The sequence below is a fragment of the Strix aluco genome, chromosome 5 (assembly GCF_031877795.1).
Source record: "Strix aluco isolate bStrAlu1 chromosome 5, bStrAlu1.hap1, whole genome shotgun sequence".
Taxonomy (NCBI): Eukaryota; Metazoa; Chordata; class Aves; order Strigiformes; family Strigidae; genus Strix; species Strix aluco.
This window is the reverse complement of record NC_133935.1, coordinates 74,997,677-75,018,242: the sequence shown is the minus strand read 5'-3', so window position 1 is coordinate 75,018,242 and position 20,566 is coordinate 74,997,677. Positions and strand designations below refer to the sequence as shown.

The 20,566-nt window shown below is 38.5% G+C and overlaps 1 protein-coding gene across 2 annotated transcripts in view; it reads right to left on the bottom strand.

Annotated features, from left to right (window-relative positions):
- Window positions 1-20,566, bottom strand: part of RELN (reelin) — a 296,224-nt gene that overhangs the window by 135,377 nt on the left and 140,281 nt on the right. For both annotated transcript variants that reach the window (XM_074827840.1, XM_074827841.1), the window contains exons 7-8: window positions 19,974-20,070; window positions 14,590-14,641 (exon numbers count right to left, since the gene is read on the bottom strand). In XM_074827840.1, the coding sequence (XP_074683941.1) occupies window positions 14,590-14,641; window positions 19,974-20,070 (149 nt within the window). The remainder of the gene's footprint in view (window positions 1-14,589; window positions 14,642-19,973; window positions 20,071-20,566) is intronic.

Here is a 20,566-nt window from a genome sequence, read left to right as displayed (position 1 = left end):
ATATGAAAAATGCTGTCTGTTAAATCTGAACACTCTCAAACTATGCAAAGAAGATAAAAGTTATTGCTTAAAAGAAATGGGGCCACCGAAAAAGACTTTGCAAGGTAGATGTCATATTTCACTTGTGTTATTGGAAAGGGAGCAATAGAGACAGAATGAAAAGAGAGAAGTGCTGGGTCTTATTATTATTTTAATAAACAGGACAGGTTGTATTAAAATTAAAATTAAAATTACTTTGGGAAACTCACCAAGGTCAATGTAAGTAGCAGTTACTGGCTGTGACAACAAATGTGTTTTTACACTTTCAACTCAAAATCATAAGATAGCAAGATTATTTATCATTTAAGCATCTAATTCTGTAAAACTCGAACTGACAAAAAAAAGAATGAAATTTGTCCATTTGAAAAAATCATCAACATGGTTCAGGCATTATTCTTTGCGATTAGAACCATCCTTTTTAAATATACAAGAAGCACATGGATGTGTTTATATCTTATATCTTCCCAAGGGAGGAAGGTGAACATACAACTGCACTCCAGGACAGAGTTTACTGAGATGGTACTGAAAGCCACTGGCTTTCAATATAATTTTCAGTATTAGTTTCAATATTACTATTACTTAATAATATTTCTCCATATTACTGTCATTTCAGTAATCCTAAATTAGGATTATTTAAATAATTTTGTATAAATCTGCAGTTTGGATGTTTGCATCTACCTTGACCAGCAAAACTATACTCTGACTTTGTGAACAGATTATCAAAATTCAAGTAGTAACATAGCAGGAACTGAGGGCAAATTCAGCTGGGGAAGGGAGGTGTCCTTCACACTGCTTCCAGCGACAGTAATAAACAGTTTGTCAGCTTCTAGCAGAGCAGCAGGGGCAGGATGTCACACTGTAAATCTACATACCCTCCCATCCTCCAAAGAAAAAGTTGTACAAGATGACATAAAACCTTTTGAATAAGACTAGAACAGGCTTGTTTTAATTCAGGAATGCCCAGGGTTTGAATTAGTCATGAAAACGGGTAATAAAACATGCATAGTAATTGCCATAAAGAAGTCTACATTAGTAAGTTACTGCATTAGAAAAAAGACCATTGTTTTTCTTAAGCTGAGTATGTCACAGCAAACCTGATGTCTTGGTGAGGTTACTGCTACCTAAATCTGACAAAGAGTTAGGATTATACTTTCAGTATATGTGGGGATGTGGGGGGGGTGGCAACACACAAACGATGACACACACCAAACCACACACCCCCACCCAAGAATAGCCCGTTTTTTTTCTTTACATATGTATATGCAAGCTTGTCCTTGGGTTTCGGGAACAATGTATTTTTCTCCTTTGGAGTTATTTTGATTATTTTGATAGGCTTCTAGCTGAAGTTCACAGACTTCTAAAACTTTTGGAAAAAAGCTAAAGCAGAGACAACCTTCATGGATTTAATTTTAAATGACACATTTAAAGCTCAGACAGCAATTTTGTCTGTTATCAAAACCGATGAGCAGCTTCTGTTATAAAAACAGTTATTTCCTATACTGAATATTCTGAAACGCTAATTTATTTGGCTTGTGCTTTATGTGCTTGGATTTTGCCTCAAGGCAAATTTTAATAAAATAAAATTTGCTCAAAGCTGAATCCAGACACTGATGCTAATAGGGGAGGGTTTTGACTGGCAGAGCATGGGAATGCTAAACTGCTTCTGACCGCTGCTTTGTTAATTCTACCTAAACCAAATAGAAAAGAATAGAAAAGGGAAATAGAAGTATGCTTCTCAATTGCTTGGCTGCTTGTTTCAGAGGATTGGTAACCCATAGCCAGGACCTGACTAGCACTGACCATCTGCAACATGTCCAACTGAGACAGTCATGACTTTTTTGCCTTTTTTTCCTAAGTCTTGTTAAGCTGATTTTGGTTTCCTTCAATGCCATCTAAAGTACTAGTGAATATTTTACATACTTTATTTTTTAAAATATCATGTAGGTAGAAGTACTAAGAGCATAGTATTTCAGGAAAGATGTGATGAGGGCACTTCATATCAGGTATTTGTATCCAGGTATTCAGTTATTTGTATCCAGGCTGACAATGGCAGGCAAAATTAATTCTCACTATGGCTTTGCCTCCAACTGTGTCAGATTTACAGAAACCTGAGTCATACGGCTGTTGGTCGCTAAGATTTCTTAACAACATTGATTAGAAGCTGGTGTTTTGCTGAGATAAAACTGGGTGCCATCTGCAAGGGAAGCAATATTTTGCTCCTTATAGACTGTGACGTCCTCCGCCTCTTGACAGCCTCTTGATAGTTCCTGCAAGTGCTTCCGTGGATAAGCAGATGAGATATCTAATGCTGGCTTTAAGGCAAATGAGTCTACCATGGAACTGTACAAGAAAAATTCACACGAAAAATTTGTAAAAGGGTTTGAATTTTGTCCTGACTGTGGCCTGAAAAACAAAAGGGAGCTGAAAAGAATCCTGTTTATCTAATGCTAGAAGATTGCTTTTATTCATTTTGTTAATGTGATGAATAATGATTAGTGTTTGCTAAGGATTATGATTTGCTGATATTGCTTGAATTAAGCCAAACTGGATACTATAAATTACTAATGGTCAAATTTGGCTGGCTTGCTAATAGTTCTTTCCAAATTAACGAACCATACAGTTTGGTATAATGAATGCTTCACGAATCCTAGGTTTTTTTAGGTATATGTTTATATTGGCTTCTGATCAAGAATGAGATGATTTTAATCATGTTAAAGGATGGAATATTTTATGCTGGATATACCAGAGCACCGGTACAAAAACGTGCAACTCCCTGTTCATCCCATTCTACCTCTGAAAACTTCCTCTAGAGAAGGTCGCAAGAGCATTTTAATTTTTCTTTGAGGCCACAACTTTAAATCTAATTACAAGTGTGATTTTTAATTATGACACATTTTAGATCTTTAGAATATTTTTTTAAAATTTGTCTTTGTTTATAGAACAACTTCAGAGTATAAATACATACTTTAAGTGTAAAAAATCTTCAAATTAAAAACTGTAAGAACTGTATTCTATTTTGTAATTGTAGTCTACCTTTTCATGGAAAGAATTAAATATTTTTATTGCTGGCTGCTTTTTTCTCCCTTGTGAAAAGAGGATTTTGGCTATCTGTACCCCGTATGTGTTCTGATAAACAATCTGAAATAAATACCTGACACTAGGAAGCAAAAATGTCAATGGTATTTGCCTCTGGTAAAAATCAGATCTACTCTAGCATTAGTGAAAATTATGAATTTTGAAATGCAAAGTGTCAACTATTTCTTTTCCACAGGTTTCAGAGAGCAGCTAACTTTTGTTCCACTGGCAGCTTTAGGCTGTTGTTCCATTTTGGAGGTGCTGGATAGTTACATCTAAGCAAAAATGAAGAGTTGACAAGGATGCTAAAAGCCTCCAAAGTAAAACTGTAAATGATTAGAAGGATAATTAGTAAATACATTTGATAAAAATTAATCAGAAGGACTTCAGAAATGAAGTCCTAAAAATGAATAGGAGGCCAAGCCTTGAGTGGACAGGACCTTGAGCGAGCTGTCCTCTCCCAGAGGGTGGTCTTGGTTGGAGCACTAGAGCAGGTGACCTCCCACGGTCCCTTCCCACCCACCTCCTTCCAGGATTCCCAATAACAGCAAATGTACTTTTCATTAATTAATGCAGCTAATTTCCTTGAAATGAGAAGTCAAGTCTGAGGAAATACTTATCTGGCTCAACTTCCTCTTAGTCTATCTATGTTCAGAGATATGATGTGCTTCCTGTGTTTACACAAATTTGTTCTAACCAACAAGATCACAACTCATATTGCTTTCTGTGCTGAGAACATTAAGGAGAGAAAAATAAGCCAGGCAGAAAGCTGTACTTCCCTTATGCCAGTTTCCAATTTATTTTGATGTAAAGATGCTCAGCTATTTATAGTGTCTCTTTCTGAGATAGATCCAGCAGGTATGTGCTTGGGTAATGTGTCTGTTGCCAAATAAATAATCACATGATGCTTCTAAATTTAACCATGTTCTTAAGTGCACTAACATCATATAGAGCACCTTGTTGAAGGCAAAGTGAGTGAACTTGTTAGGACCTGGATGTAATGAACAGCCAAGAATTACAGCTCCTGAAACCACAATATTGTTAACACCCCAGAAATACTCTTACAGTGGTTCTTGAATGTCTGACCAAGTAGTAAGCCCTGTGCCCAGCAAGCATTTTCTACTGGTATACCCATATTGTATGCTTCAACATTATTGCCATTAAATGCTTAATGTCAGATTATGTGGAGATCCTCTAAATGAGAGGGTGACCTTTCAATGAAACTGGGCAAAATTTAAATTATAGCATCTTAAACTTAAAGTAGTTCAATATACATTGATATGTATCAATAAGTAGAAAGAGACGTTTTGTTTAATTCTGTTTAGCAGCCTGGGTCAGCTGCGGAGGTCAATAATCAAGAAAATGAGCACCATAAGATGCTGATAAGGGTATTAAAGTACTGCAGGAAGGTAAATGATGTTTTATTTAGATCCCTACAGCCAGTCCATTCTAGAGAGGCAATAGAAAACACATTGGTCCCAAGAACTGGTGTGTCAAAGAAGGTATCTTGAATATAAAGATTTGAAAGTCCTTTCCTTGCCTGCTTTAGCGAAATTCCCTGTCACCAAGAAAATCTCTCAAGCCAAATCCTGAGATGAGGTGTCTCTCTTTTCTGAAACCCTATAAAACTGATTGCCTGCCTTTATATGTGGGTAGATAATAATTAGTTTGGCAAAAGCTTTTTCTTTGCAATTCCTGATGGGCTTTTCTATTTTTATCTGCTTTTGCTTTCATGGAAATCCCCTCCCTTGCCCACTGGAGAAAGACCCAGGAGCATTTTGTTGAGCTGGGGGCTTTTCTGTTCCCCCCGGGAACTACAGATGCTTTGTTGTTTGAGTTAATTCAAAAATGGACAATTTTAATCATACAAAAGTGTTATCCTCATACAATGATACGAGCAGGATTAAGATGAAAGTGAGTCTGTAATCCAGCATTTATTATTTGCAGCAACCAATTCCGTAATGGTCCGTGTTCAACTGTGAGGCAGTGGCTCAGCCACCTGCTCTGGCTCTGAATCCTGAGGCTCTCTTTATCTTTTCTGCTTTTCTCCTTACAGTAAATCTGTAACGCTCACATTTTAATTCGTAACAGTGGCAGAGAAGTCCTCCTACAGAAGTAATAAAGACAGTATTTCATTGTAACCTTGGGCTAGCCAAAACAACACAAATCATTTCACCTCAAGGCCATTAAAATGTCTTTCAAATACGGCATTAACTTTAAACCCTCGTTTCAATCTAGGCATTATCTAGGCAGCCCTTCTTGTATAACTCAGCAAAATCAATAAACACCACCTAACATTTCCACATGCTAGGTGAAGTGTGCTAGATGATGTTACTCACCTGTCTTATTCTTTCACATTAAATGTAATTTATAACCTATGCATCTACACAAAGGACTTCTCTGCCAGGAAGGTGAAACTAGTAGATTACATGTCAGGCAATAGCAAATGGCAATTTGGGTGGCGAGTCAAAAACCTTAATATTGTTTTATCCAGTTGGAAATGGGAAATGAAGCAAGCAGAAGAAATGCAGAATGGTGAATTACACCAATTTCGGCACTGAATTATTTTGAATTCTCAAGCTTTTCCCAAATGTAAAGGAAAGAAATTATGACAAAATAACCTGGGGGTTCAGATACACTCAGTGCTCTGTTCTCATTGCTTAGAGGGGGCTGGATCTGAATATAGCAACAATCAAGCTTAATTTCATAATCTTCATTTCTCATGGACATTAGTGCTTTAAATTGCCTGTTTTAAAAACTTGGTTTATGAACTATTTAAGCTCAATTCAGACATGGTTCTAACACGAAATCCTTTAGAACCTCATGCCAGCCCAAAAGTGGTCCACATTTGCCTAGTGCACATTTGCCTAATGCACATCTGTCCTGTGGCCACCAGACCAGCAGAACTGGCCAGTCTCTTCCCTGTTGGTACCACTGTCAGCATGACCATATGATGTGCCAGGCCTGCACAGCAAACCTGGTGCTTCCTGGAAGACATCAGAGCAGGAGAAATTTGGGTGACTGAAGAAAATCATCCACGCAGGTGACTGAAGTGCAGGATGTAGCTCTACATGCCCAAAACTTTTGGCACCACAGTGGTTTTGTGTGGAGCTAACAAAGTAGTGAGGGATTTAAAAGATCATATACTTTTCCATGCTGAGTTCAGAAGGGGCTTATTTTTCACGTTGGTATTTCTCTAGAGACATGTGAATGAATTTTCATAGCAATTCTGTAGGAAATTACTCATCTCTGTCCCATTCTGCTGAGCACAAGCCCAGTGTTACATCATGAAATGGCTATTACAGCATTCGTCAGTCATCTGATAGCTTCTGCTAATCATAAAACTGACTAAACAAAAATGGAAATTAAGAGAAAATGATCAGCAATGGTTCCTCTCAGACAAAGATATGGCTTATTTAACAAAACATGTTTGGATGTGTGAATTTCTATCGAGTGGTCTGAATCCAAGCAGAGGATAAATAGATGCCATACAAGCAGTACTGTCAATATAACAGCTGCCACCAGAACTGAACTAAAACATGATAAAAATATAAATGATAAGTGTCCTCAGACTGTTACATGGGGCCAAATGCAGTCATCGTTGTTCACGTGACTGAGCTAAAGTGGAGCCAGGATGTTTCTGGATGGAAGGAGAAGGCATCAGTGCTGCGCAAATGCTCTGCAGAGCCCTTCAGATGCTGCTCCAGAGGACAGCCCAGAGAGACTGCTATTTCCTCGACAGAAATACATGGGAATCAGTGAATCAGCTGCAGTATTTATGTAATTAGATAATTTTTTTAAGATTTTTTTTTTCCATCATGGTCTTTTATATGCTGAGGTTAATAGGGAAATAAATGTGTTTTCTGAAGCATAGAAGTTTGGCAGGTAAGGACTAATCCAAAGGCACGTTCAACAATTCTGATTATTATTTTTATTATTAATCATCTGTAGTTTGAATATGCATGAGGGAAAAAAAGAAGTACTTCCATTATCTATGCAATGAATTGTATTTTATAATTTAATTCTGCAAGACTCACACTGGTAACAAAGTCAAATTGCCACTACAAAAATGAAGGAAAAAAACCTAAGCCTGTAAAAAAAATTACATTTTTTTTACTAAAGGTGATAAAGACTATCCATGCTTTGTCTTCAGACATCACTGAGACACTTAGTTCATGGATTTGCTGAGTAAAACTGCTTTCATGTAGACCCTAGCAACCTTGGTAGTTCAGGAAGAGTAATAGAGACTGCTGGGTCAATGATTCACTAACGTGAAGTCTTAGGGTGAGGTAGGACATGACATGAAAACCCTTTTGGAACCATTATGTCAAAGGTCTGCATCCAAATCAATGACACTTACTCATATGTTAATCAAAAGCAATCAATAGCATGTTTTAAATAGTTTTTTCCATTACACTTACAGAGGGCTGTGAAGTCAGTCAGCATTAAAAACAGACTTTAAATAAACTAAGCCACATGCAAGTTCTTGGTATGTGCATTGCACATGCTCTTCACCTCTTAAAAAGAAAAAAGACAGTATAAATATAGTCATCACAGGTGATACAATTACTCTTCAGTTAACTACAGCTGATGGTCTGGTGGATTTAAAAAGCTGAAGAAATTTGAAGTGAAGACAGAGCTGATTACTCAACCAGAAAATAAAGTTGCAAGGGTGGAAAGTGTGTTGAACAAGTTTGGAGACATTATTAGTTTTTGTTACTGGTTTTAGTGATTATACGGTAAAATTGTCAATGAAAACTTTGTGCATGTAAAAGCAGAAAGTTTAGTATTTTATTTCCTTTTGGGGAAGATATAAAATAGGGACAAAGAGGATAATACTGAAAGAAGATCACCCAAGTGATGTATCTGCACCCTGAATTAGTCGGGTTCTGTCCTCACCAAAAAGTCCTGAATAGTTGAATACCAATAATAATATTTCTTCGGTAATATTTTAACTATATTAAAAACAATAGATGCACACATTTGTCCTTGCTATAGGGTTCCATTAGAAAGATATTAGGGGAGACTGATAAGCTGCAGGCATATTGCTTGTGATTGTAATAAATTTGTTTTATCTACATGAGAACCCCATAGGTTTTATCCTTGTCAAATCATGTAATCATCAATAAATTTGGTTGCCTGATGGATATTTAGACAAAATAAGTTGCAACAATGGCAGGGGCAATAGCAACAGATAGCAGAGAAGAGACTGGATGATGTGAAAGAAGCTACCCCAGAAGCAGCAGGAGAAAGGGGCCATTCTTACTCTATGGGTAAGGTCCAAATGCTTCTGGTTCCAGACCAACATGCAGATCATAACATGAATGACCCATCTTTTGAATAATAACTACTGGGATTTTACTGAGAGGACAAACAGAGTCCATCTGGCAAAATCACAAACCACTCTCACAGATTAATATCTACTACTAAAACCCGACACTGAAAACTCTGGTTTTAACCATAGAATCATAGAATGGTTTGGGTTGGAAGGGACTTTAAAGATCATCCAGTTCCAACCCCCCTGCCATGGGCAGGGACACCTTCCACTAGACCAGGTTGCTCAAAGCCCCGTCCAACCTGGCCTTGAACACTGCCAGGGAGGGGGCAGCCACAGCTTCTCTGGACAACCTGTTCCAGTGTCTCACCACCCTCACAGGAAATAATTTCTTCCTTATATCTAATCTAAATCTTCCCTCTTTCAGCTTAAAACCATTACCTCTCATTCATTCACTACACTCCCTGATAAAAAATCCCTCCCCATCTTTCCTATAGCCCCCTTTAAGTACTGGAAGGCCGCTCTAAGGTCTCCCCGGAGCCTTCTCTTCTCCAGGCTGAACAACCCCAACTCTCTCAGCCTGTCCTCATAGGGGAGGTGCTCCAGCCCCCTGATCATCTTCGTGTCCCTCCTCTGGACCCGCTCAAGCAGGTCCATGTCCTTCTTATATTGGGGGCTCCAGAGCTGGACACAGCACTGCAGGTGGGGTCTCATGAGAGCGGAGTAGAGGGGGAGAATCCCCTCCCTTGACCTGCTGGCCACACTTCTCTTGATGCAGCCCGGGATACCGATGGCTTTCTGGGCTGTGAGCACACTTTGCTGGCTCATAGTCAGTTTTTCATCCACTAATATCCCCAAGTCCTTCTCCACAGGGCTGATCTCAATCCACTCATTGCCCAGCCTGTATTTGTGCTTGGGATTGCCCCGACCCACATGCAGGACCTTGCATTGGCCTTGTTGAACTTCATGAGGTTTGCACAGGCCCACCTCTCCAGCCTGTCAAGGTCCCTCTGCATGGCATCCCTTCCTCCCTGAAGGCATGTCGACCGCACCACACAGCTTTGGTGTTGTCAGCAAACTTGCTGAGGGTGCACTCAATCCCACTGTCCATGTCGGGAACAAAGATGTTAAACAGCGTTGGTCCCAATACGGACCCCTGAGGAATGTCACTTGTCACTGCTCTCCACTTGGACATCGAGCCGTTGATCACACCTCTTTGAGTGTGACCATCCAGCCAATTCCTTATCCACCGAGTGGTCCATCCATCACACCCATGTCTCTCCAATTTAGAGACAAGGATGTCATGCGGGACAGTGTGAAAAATGAAGATGCGTGTTTTGCTTCATGTCAAACCATTTTTTCTAGCAATAGCAGGGACTAACCATATGATCCATGCAGCAAAATTACCTAAGGAATTTCCAGTGTCAAGACTGTTTGTTGTCCAGGCACTGAAGATCACCTGTGCTCATGCATGCTGCATCTTCAAGACTTTCATGTTAACAGTGAATAAGGCTCTCAGAGAGGGGCACCTGCTTTGCCAACTCAGTAGTACTGACAGTGCCCAACAGAACTTTAGGGACAAGGTTTTATTATTTTATTTATTTCAGGCAGAGTTTTTCTGCATCATATTGAGTTTCTTGTAAGATGCTTCATTTGTCACAGTGAGCACACACTCCAACTTTTTCAAGTATGCCATGGTCTTGCCACTTTAAATCTGAAGTATAAAAGCTGTGTCAAGTCCTGGACAACATGTAGCTGTTGCAGACTTTCCATACATGCTTTTCTGGATGCCAGGAATTCTGGCATGATCACCACTAAGCTTACAGAAAGGCTTTTCAGAAGACTGCAGTATGCATAAAACAAAAGAAAGTTAAATTTTCTTGATATGGCATGGGCATGGACACTGATGGATTTTATGTTTTACCTCACACTTCTTGATTTCTAAATAAGATTTTGCATACTTTTACAATTTCCTTTTTAGAATCACTGCAGTCCTTTGTAGAATATTTAAATGTTGCTTATATAAAGGTAGTAATTCCATCACAAGATCCCAGTGAATAAGAAAGCAAATCATCCCTGTCAAAAGGTGCTGTTTCAGTGTATCAGACAGCAGTGCACAGAACTGATAACAGTGAGCTGCTGAGAGGTTTCATTCTTAGGGGTTCATGCAAATTATTTTTTGCTTTAGTACTGTATTACTTGGCACATTCTGCATTTCATTTCAACTTCTCTTTTGCATTAAACCAAAGCCAATGCCACACATATGAAATGACCATAACTCAGCTACAATCAATTAGGGAAAGATGGCTTATCATTAGAAACATATTGAAAAAATTGCAAATCCCATATTTGCCTAGAAAGGTAGTTTTGGGGGTGACTGAAAATAGGGATTAATGATTGGCCCAAAGGAAAATCTGTTAGATTTGAGAACCAAACTTTTGCAAAAGTTCTTTATCATGATTTTGTGGGAGGGAGAGTCCAAGCCCAAGTTTCTTCTCCAAAGAAACAAAAAAAACTTTTGAACCTTTGGCTAGTTCTTTGTTTGCAAGACTAATAGCTTGATCTTTAAAAAATGGAGTTGAAGTGCCAAATGTTTGAAATGTTTGAAGACCTATTCTCTCTGAGAAGGTATTTTTTAACTTAAAAGAAAGCCTTTCCTCCCCAAATCAAGTTTGGTTTAATAGGGGATTAGATTTTTTTTAAAAATGGGGGTGGAGTGGGGAGGGAGAATTGCTAATTTGTTCTAGTAATGACAGAGGATCTTGGTGATAGTGGCATAAAAGTTGAAGGGAAAGGAATTTTAAAGAAGGATTCTGCCTTATAAACATTATATATTTACCCAGTACACGATACTGTCAAAATCATCCTGTTCTCAGAGGAGTGTTCAGAAGTTTTCATAACGAAGCTGAAGAGTGAGAGCTTTCCTTATCAAGTTATTCCCATTTTCAAATATTGTGCAACAGCCAAAAACAATCTAGCAATACTAAGTCATAAGGAGAGAGCTATGGAACAAAGTTTTTCAAGATAATATAATATTTTGCATTAACTATTTTCACATTGCGACACATACCACTCCAAGTAGCACCTGCCCCAGAGGCCAGGCTGAGCATTGGTACTCATCACAGTGCCTTTGACTTCAGCTTGGTGTTTGACTCAGAGGCACTGTGGAGGAAGGAGGGATGGGAAGAGCCTGCCAATGCTGAACTGCCCACGCAGAGCATGCACAGCCCATGTACACCACAGCCATGGGAGCATATGCTTGAAGAGGACACCCAAGGAACAACGCATGAGCAGAACTCCTTGCACACCTCACTCCTTGGCATTGCTTCCTTAAAGCCTTTCCTCTTCTCCTTATGAGATTTCATGAGTCTCTTTCTTCCTGTGTTTAGCTCAGTTGCTAATCTCTCAGTACTATAAGTCACCTTCCATCATAGTGGTCTACGTGAATGACAGATCATGTTCATCCCTGGAGAAGTCCAAGGATGTAGCTAAGGGGAAAAGCCTGAGATTTGGAGTGAGAAATGGAGAATATTTCAGCTAATGAATCAGACTAACATTGTGTGGCAGCTGAGTCTGGAGGCTTTTGTGCAATATCCTGCAATCCCAAGATGTTGAATTAGATGTTCTGGCCTGAGAGCCCAAAGGCATTGCTTTAAATATCTCAGTTAACAATCCCACTGAACATTAAGGAAACTGCCAGACTTTGTCATTCACATGTCGGAGTTTGGTCTTGAAGAAATATAGTCATGGATGAGTTAGACATCTGGAGTAATTGAAATTTTCTACACACCTGGGCAGAGCGTGCATGTATGTAAACATCCCCCCAGCCCTGGACCAAAAGGCAATGCCACCAGCTCCAAGTGAATGCTGTGTGGCAGACAAGTTGCTCTCATTTGGAAAGGATACTTCACATTAATGTTGTCCTTGTGTTGAATAGGCCCTTCTAATTACATTTTCATCCTAATTAAGCCTTCATCTTAAGTGCACCTTTTCAATCCCATTACCCTTTAAAGGACAAGACTACCAAAGAGGTGGTACATGAAGAAAACTACACAGAATATCAATTAATGAAAAATTCACTAGAGTGTTATTTTTCCTGACCACACAGTTTAAAAGGATCTGGGTTTTATGGTGAAATCAGGACCATTTTTTTGCTTCATTTCCTAGTCATCATCTGCTTATATACCTGCAAATACAAAATTCCACCTGATAATTAGTGATGAGCGAAATCAAAGGGTATGCACTTTAATGTGGCCAAAGCTATGTGACAAATTTAATATAAAGATACCCCCAAAAGATTACAGCTTAAGCTATTCTGTGGTCGATAGAAAGTGTTAAACATTCTTTTTAAAAAAAAGGCAATTCCCTTGGATGAATCCCTAAATAGGGTTATGATTAAATCGGACCTTTGGGAATAAGCTGGAAACTGGCAAATGCATAGTTTAGATTTATGATTCTAAAGCCAAGTACTGCTGAGCTCAGCAGCAGTCCCCTGGCTCATGCCGGTTTTTATCAGTTACAAAACCAATCTGCACTGTATTTCAAGCTCAACATAGCACACGAGGAACTGTGATACATTTTGAACTTCAGGCTGAAATTTGATTTACTCAAGACTTGCATCCACCCCTCTCCTCCTACATCATACTGGGAATTTTACTGGTTTCTACTGGTACAGGTCAAGGTATTCCTACCATATATTCATGGCAATTCTATCATATAGAGTATTTCCTACTCAGCCTGTTGTTACTGTTGTTTTTTTTTATATGGTCCCCAGTCGATAGAAACAAAGGCTACTAGTGAAATCTTGACACTTCTGGGAGCCTGCACCTTTCTGCAGTTCACCTGCAGCAGACACAAGCCACTGAGCTGTGACAGCAAACATTTACCTACCAACCCATTCAGCTTACATTGCTGTTAACCACTCCAGGCCACTGTAAGAATAATCTATAGAAGATTTTTGTAAATTTTCCTGAAAAACAAAATTCCTCCATCATTGCAAGCTTGCAGCATTATAAAAGTCACCTATCCTTGGGCACAGTCAGTGGAGGGAGGGCTTCTGCAGGCAAGCAACATGTCCTAGCAGATCAAGTGAGCTGCTCCCCTTTCACTGAATAAATGAAACTGCAGGGTAGCTCCAGGCTGGTTTTCACTGGAGGTGCCCAGTATTTATGCAGTAATTCAGTTTAGGAATGGATACATTTTTTTCTGGCTTTCTGAAAACATTAATTAAAAATAAAAGGATAGGTATCAATCCTTACAACTATTAACAATGCAGTCAACTGCAGGGTGACAGGTAATGATGACCTCAACTAGTTAAATGAACAACTTCAGGTAAAAAAAAAATTTAAATGGTGTATTTCTGAGCCTTCCAGGATTTTGATTTCCAATCCATTAAAAAACCCAAGATGCTTGCCAAGCTACCTGATAGCTCTTATTTCCAGATGAGATTTCCAGAGTTTAATCACACATCTGCTGAGATACTTCTGGAGAATTACTTTTTTAAAAATAGGAATATGATTTGGAAACACATATCCATGGGTCCACAGAGGAAGCAGGCTACATTTCCTGCTTGCTTTTTTATTGAATCATTTATATCATAAAAACATTTTTCCTTCATATTTCGAACACTGAGATATGAGTTAGCAACCCGTGTTCCCAATTTGCCCTCAGCCCAAGCCACAACTTCTGCCATAATTTATAGCCACAGCTACACAGCGAAAATGTGCAATAACTTACAGCAGGTATTCTAAGTAATACAGCATACAATCACGCTGTTGATAATATGAACTAAATAGCATTTAGTTTTGGTCTACCTTACCTATTCTGTTCATACAGATGTGTTAAAAACAGCACTACCTAGCTGTAACTTGGAATATATTGAGGGTTTTAAATGTTAAAACAAACAGTAATCACACTTCAGAGAAAGAACAAGAGATTATAATCAAGTTATAAAATGAGTGAAAAAAACCAAAACCCAAACATGACTATGCCTCCCATCATCAGAGTATCCATTGGAGTTTCTCTTTTCCAAAGTTTAGGTTAGGAGATTAAAAAATGTGCTGTAGTTTTTAAAAGATTTTTTTAGTCCTTCATGTCAAGTGGAACATCGACCAGAAGGGTAAACCTGAACTTGAGGGTCATTTTCCTTTGCAGAAATGACTTTCTACAATTTCTCAGGTGAAAGAGTAAGCTAAACTTACCAAGCGAAAATTGAAGGACGGATGCAGTAGTTGTGTTAAGGCCAGTGGTGGTCTACAGGAAGAAAAGCAAACAGCAGAGAGGTTACGTTAGATCAGCAAAACAATACATTCATCACTTGTTTTTCTTTGAAAGCATGGAAACTCTCTGGATACCTAGATCTCCAGCACATAACACTATTAATCATGAATTCTTTCGGGTTGAGTGATCATGGACATTTCTGTTATGTCATTTTGATTATTGATATCTCATCATATGTCAAAGCTGGAACTTTTTTTTCTTTCTTCATATTAATGTCTACAAAACAAGCACATTTATGTGAAACACTGGTGCTTGACCAGTGTTTAGAAGATTGAAAAAATGAACCCTGTTGTTTATGGTCAGCTTAGCATAAATCTGTATATACAGAATGGTTTTCACTTTTCCCAGCACAGAACAAGAACCAAAATAATAAATAAATAATAAAAATAATATTAAGTATACTTGAAATAATAAAATAAAATATTAAGAGGGAATAACAGAATTTAAGTCTTCAGCAGAAAAGCAAACAATACCTTCGTGATACTGTACAATATATACAATGAGATTTTGTAGTAGCATCTATACACTGTTGACATCCAACTGAGACCTAGAAACAGGCAGAAAACATGGAGCAGCTCACTCTGTATCCAGCACACCACCTTCCTTTGAGGCCTTTCTTTCTCCCTTCTTTCAATGGCCCCATATTTCAGTAATTTAAATTAGGACCATTTTTCTGAAAACACTCTAAGACAGAAAGCACTAGAATGTCGTGAAGCACACCTATTTATTTTCAATTCATTTTGAAAGTTGGACTTAATACTGTTACATAACAAGCAAGGCAGAAACACTACCCAAAAACACTGCCTGATCTAGTTATTTTGTCAAAGAGCTGAAAAATCACTGCAACTGTTTAGCAAGCAGAAAGACCAATCAGAGGGCCACCCCAAAAAGAAGAGACTTAAAGTTTGGTTCATTCACTTCAGCAAAAGACCCATAAAAGATATAATTTACCATTATAAGCAGATTTTAGAGGCTAGAATAATGTACAACCTGAAAGATAATGTCAGCATTAGATCAAAAGAGAAAAGGAAAAAAGGCATGACCTGGCCAGACAGTAAGTTGACGCAATCATAAAAGAAGCAATATAATTGGAAGAACAGGGACAGCAAACACCTTAAATAAATTCATCTGCTATTGTTGCCATTGATGTCTGCATCCTAGATTTCAAGACCTTGAACTTGTCCTCCCATGTCAGAACTTACACAACAATAATTCATGCCATTTCCCATGAAAGCAGCTACAGACTCTTCCTTCAGATGTGTTCCTTGTGATCTGCATCTATGCACCACGTCATATCATGGATATGCCACAGAGAAGTCGAACTTCTGAGCAAATTCAGTCCCAGAAGTAAGGTCCTGGGGCTAGTAGGCTTTGGCTACCAGAGTCAAGCTGGGAATTTGTATGGAGGCAGCTCCAAGTGGAGCACCCACAGGACTTGAATAATCCTCCTGCTTTGCTTGTATGATTCATGTAGAGGAAACCGAATAGTAGATAAGAATGAAAAAAAGTGGTAATCTGCAAAATATAGATAAATATTTGAGCTCATGGACACTAAACTGACGTTTTCTAAAAAAACCAGCACCCAAGTAAAGATTAGACTCAATGACCTGGAAGATTCTACGTTCTTTCAAGCATCCATTAACTACGGCACTATTACAAAGGCAATTTTATCAGCATTTTGTAATGATCAACAGTACAATTTCTGCATAATTTCCCTGAGTCACATGGTGAAGGCAGAGATTCTTCCATTATCAGGTATTCCTGCGCTCTTTAATTATCTACTATGCAGATAAACATGAAAACTGTTGAGAGAGATCTGTCTCCTCTCTGAAGTCGCTTACTACATTAAGCATTGCTGTATGACACTGAACAAAAGCTAGTCCTAAATGCAGATGTTTTCTGACTATTATTTAGGACTCCATTGACACAGAACAAATATTCTCTCTCAGTCACCTGTATTGGCTTTTCTGTCTTTGGAGATTTTCAAATGAATTTCCAAATCTTTGCAAATGTATATTCAGAATGTATATTCAAATGTATATGATTAACAGATTCTAGGTGATAGCTCCCTCCATTCCCTTCCATGTACTAACATCAGCTTTTGGGTAGCTACATGTTAAATCAGCTCAAATAATTGACTTGTGTTAAACTAGTAGTCTTTTTCTTTGCAAGTTAGTTTTAACCTGGATTAATTTTCTGGTGTAGTCTACCATTCAGCCCACCAGTGCTCATACGAATACCATCTCTCCCCCGGTGGGAGGGTGCAGGCACTGATGAGAAGAGCAAAAGGGACTGGACTTCTCTCAGTGCCGGTGTACACCCAGTTGAGGTATTCATGAAATGATGCCTTTGAAAATAATGGATGGAGACCTGTATGAGTTGGCATGAGGTTTTGGTGTGTTTCTTTTCTACATACATATTACATATGGAGAGGAATTTATAAATATTAAACAACGGGATCTTCACTGAAATGTACTGAAGATTAGCTGATAACAAGACTACATGTGCTTTGGGAGAGTGCATGGAAATTTAGAAGATTGATCACAGCTCTGTGAACTAAGACAGATTTAGTGGGACAGACTCCCAAGGCTTCACAATCAACTCAAACAGCAGCTTTTAAAACTACCTGAAAATTTGGCACTATCTGTACATAACGTTCACTTAAAATACAGTTTTCCTCCTCTTGGAATATTCCCAACCGATAATTTTAGTCTTTAAACAAAAATAGGAAATTTGCATTTATGTAACTCCTTTTAAAGTACAGTCGCATCCCCATTTAAGTCCATTCTGTCAGGATCGATTCAGTATTAGGTATCACACTCGCCATGTCAAACAATAAACTGCTTTCTGACTTGAGTTATGAGTACCTATTACATTAGCTTACATTCAATTAATTATGTTGTGCAAACTCTAATTTGAAAACAAAACCCTTTATCAACGTTCAGTGGCTCATATCACCAAGAAATTAAATGTACCAGTTATCACAGAAGAGGCATTTATGTAGACTTAAAAGAGACTTTGTTGTGAATCATTTCAGTAATGCTTTAGAAAAAAGCATTAGACTTACTAAAAACTTTTTGCAAAGTTCTACAAGGGACTACTAAATTCAGGTGCTGCAGAGAAGCTGGTAAGGAGATTTTAGCAGCTATTTTCCTTTGCTTGCAACATCTCTGACACTATACATCTTTCCAGGATTTTGCCAGTGGTAAATTCTCACCAACAGACATAGACACTTGGCATTAAAAAAAACCTCTGCCTTCAGTAACAGGCAGCTGCTGGAAGTGAGGAGGAGAGAGGACAGTCAGGGAAGCAAACCAGCAGCTGTCACAGCTGTTGATATAATACATTTTGCAAATTCAACTCTTCTTGACTAAGTATTTTAAAGCAATAATGTGGCACTAGGAGCCATGAACAGAAACAGAGATTTCAAATGCCGTTTCAAGCAGGGACAGAATAGGATTCAAATAGTAAAGATGATACAATAAAAATGCATAATGATGGGAGAAGTGAAACAGGTTTTAAAATTTGTGACAGGAAGAGATATGTTGTGAAATCACTGAAACATGACTACAAATCAGAAACAACTTGTTCTAAGATAGGGATTTAAACCTATGTCCATACTCAAAAATAAAACTAGGTTAAGACCTCTGGCATGAACACCATCCTGTGCTCATCCAAAATGTTAAGCCATTATCATGTTCCTTCAGAAGGATTTGATTTTTCTGCAACACTGCCATAATATTTATAAACACTTTCATTATTAGGCTGCTAACTGTTTATAAGCATGATGATTTTTTCAGCTGATTATTTAATCACACCACTTTGGCATCATAATAAATTTTTCCAAGCTCCCGATGCCATGGTAGTGCTATTTTACCGCATGGTAATACGACAAATACAGTCCAACACTGGAGTTTGAAGCCAATTTGTGATTACTAAGGATAGTCTAAATTACATACCAGCAGGGAGAAGACAGCTAATTAATATTTCAAAACCCTCAGAGCTGGGACCCTGGGTTTGCTAAATGTCATAAATAGGTTATTTTTCAAGGAGTGTCACCTATGCTCAATACTACAAGTAAAAATGAGTTTAAAAACATCCCAGTGATGTGACTTTACTTTTGCACAGGACATAAAACAATACATCTTTTCTCAAGGCAGTTAATGAAGCATAGTACATTCAAATAGGTTTCAAAGTAGCAGAGAGGCAATTTAGCATCTCTGTCAGGATTCCCTGGCTGGAGCTGGCTGTGAGGGAAATGACTGAAATTCTCCTTTATCTGTAAAACCTCTAAATTAGTTTTATATGTGTTTATGACTTTCAATCACCACATCAGCAATATCTACATTGCATTCGTGACATTCTGATCTCAGTTAAGAATGTAAAATCAACCCTGTTAGAAGAACTGTCAGTGTCTGAAATGAAGAGAAGATGCCTGGCCAAAATGACTTCTGTTTTATGGCCTTCTTCCATGTACACTCTTCAAATAGCTCTAATCAGCCTCTTCCTCCACTCAGAAGACTGTTGAAAACATGAAAATTAATTTTGAATTACCGTGGCTTTGAGCTGGCCTTTTAATTTTTCAGTTCTTTCCAAACCTCCCATTTTATGTACATTGTTGCAGTTGGCTGTCCAGTGTCAGCATGTGGGCATTGGTTATATATCTTTCAATTCATTTTCCACACCCAGATGATCCCAAGTTAATGTTAATTGCACCATGTTGTTTCTTACAGAATTTTATGACCAAACTACTCCCCCAATGAAATTAATTCTGTCCCCTTCATCATGACTCAATTTGTTACATACACTTTCCTGAGACTGGCAGGTGCTTGCTCCAGGCTGCATTTAAATCTGTAGGATGCATTGTTCACAAGTGATGTTTTACAACCAAATTAACATTTGTCAACAGCAACAAGAAAAAATGGACACAGCTAATAAAATAAGAGAAGAAAAATGAACCTCGCCTCTATTTCATTGTTGGAAATAGAAAGAGAATAATGCTAGTTTGACAACACAGGTCTATCTCCTTGCCTTTCCAGTGTTTTATAGATACTTTAAATAACTTGGATGCACACTGGGTCAAGAGACTTTTCCTTGCAGACTAGTGTAATATCCTTTGGTTAACATCTATAGTTTAAAACACTGGGATGTTCCTGGGGTGCTCTTCGGTGGTCCAATCACCTTTCTTAAGAGCCTCTCTGCTGAACACCAAACTTTGAAAGCACACCAACATCTCTGCAGCTGATGCAGCTTCAATTCATAGTCTGCAGTCCCAGCACTAGCAGATGAGCCAGGCTTCACTTACCAGTTCTCTGGGACCATATGGCTCGCAGAAAGTGACGGTGTTGCCATGCATTATCACACCACACTGCTCTCCAACCTCGCAGTTACTGCATTCAGACCTGCAGGAAGAACACACCATGTTCAAAATAGAAAACAGAAACCATACGCCTGAGACCGCATCAGGCTTGTAAACTGTAAAATAAGGCTGTTGTATCTTGGTGCTCAGACAAATTGGACTGTTTTGTTATCATGGTGCTCAATGTAAAGGTTGAGCAACTGTACATGTGATGTACTAGTGCTGCCTCTTGAGAAAAGCCCTTGTGAATAAATACTTGCTCTCTGCAAACTGTTGCCCCTTCTAAAAAGGAGTGTCCCTAGTCATCGACTGCGAAACATCACACTATAGGAAACCAAGGTGAACTCTTACATGTATAATTTACTGTGAAGTTACTCTTCTTCCAAAATCCTCACTGCGCATTTGATGTACCATAAGTAAACCCACCAACACAGAGTTACTGGACAGAAGAACTCAGGAGAAGGGGATAGGATCAGTCCCCCTTCCAGCCTGCAGGGTTATTTACCCCTAAGGGCAGACCTGAGGCTGCAGATGCTACC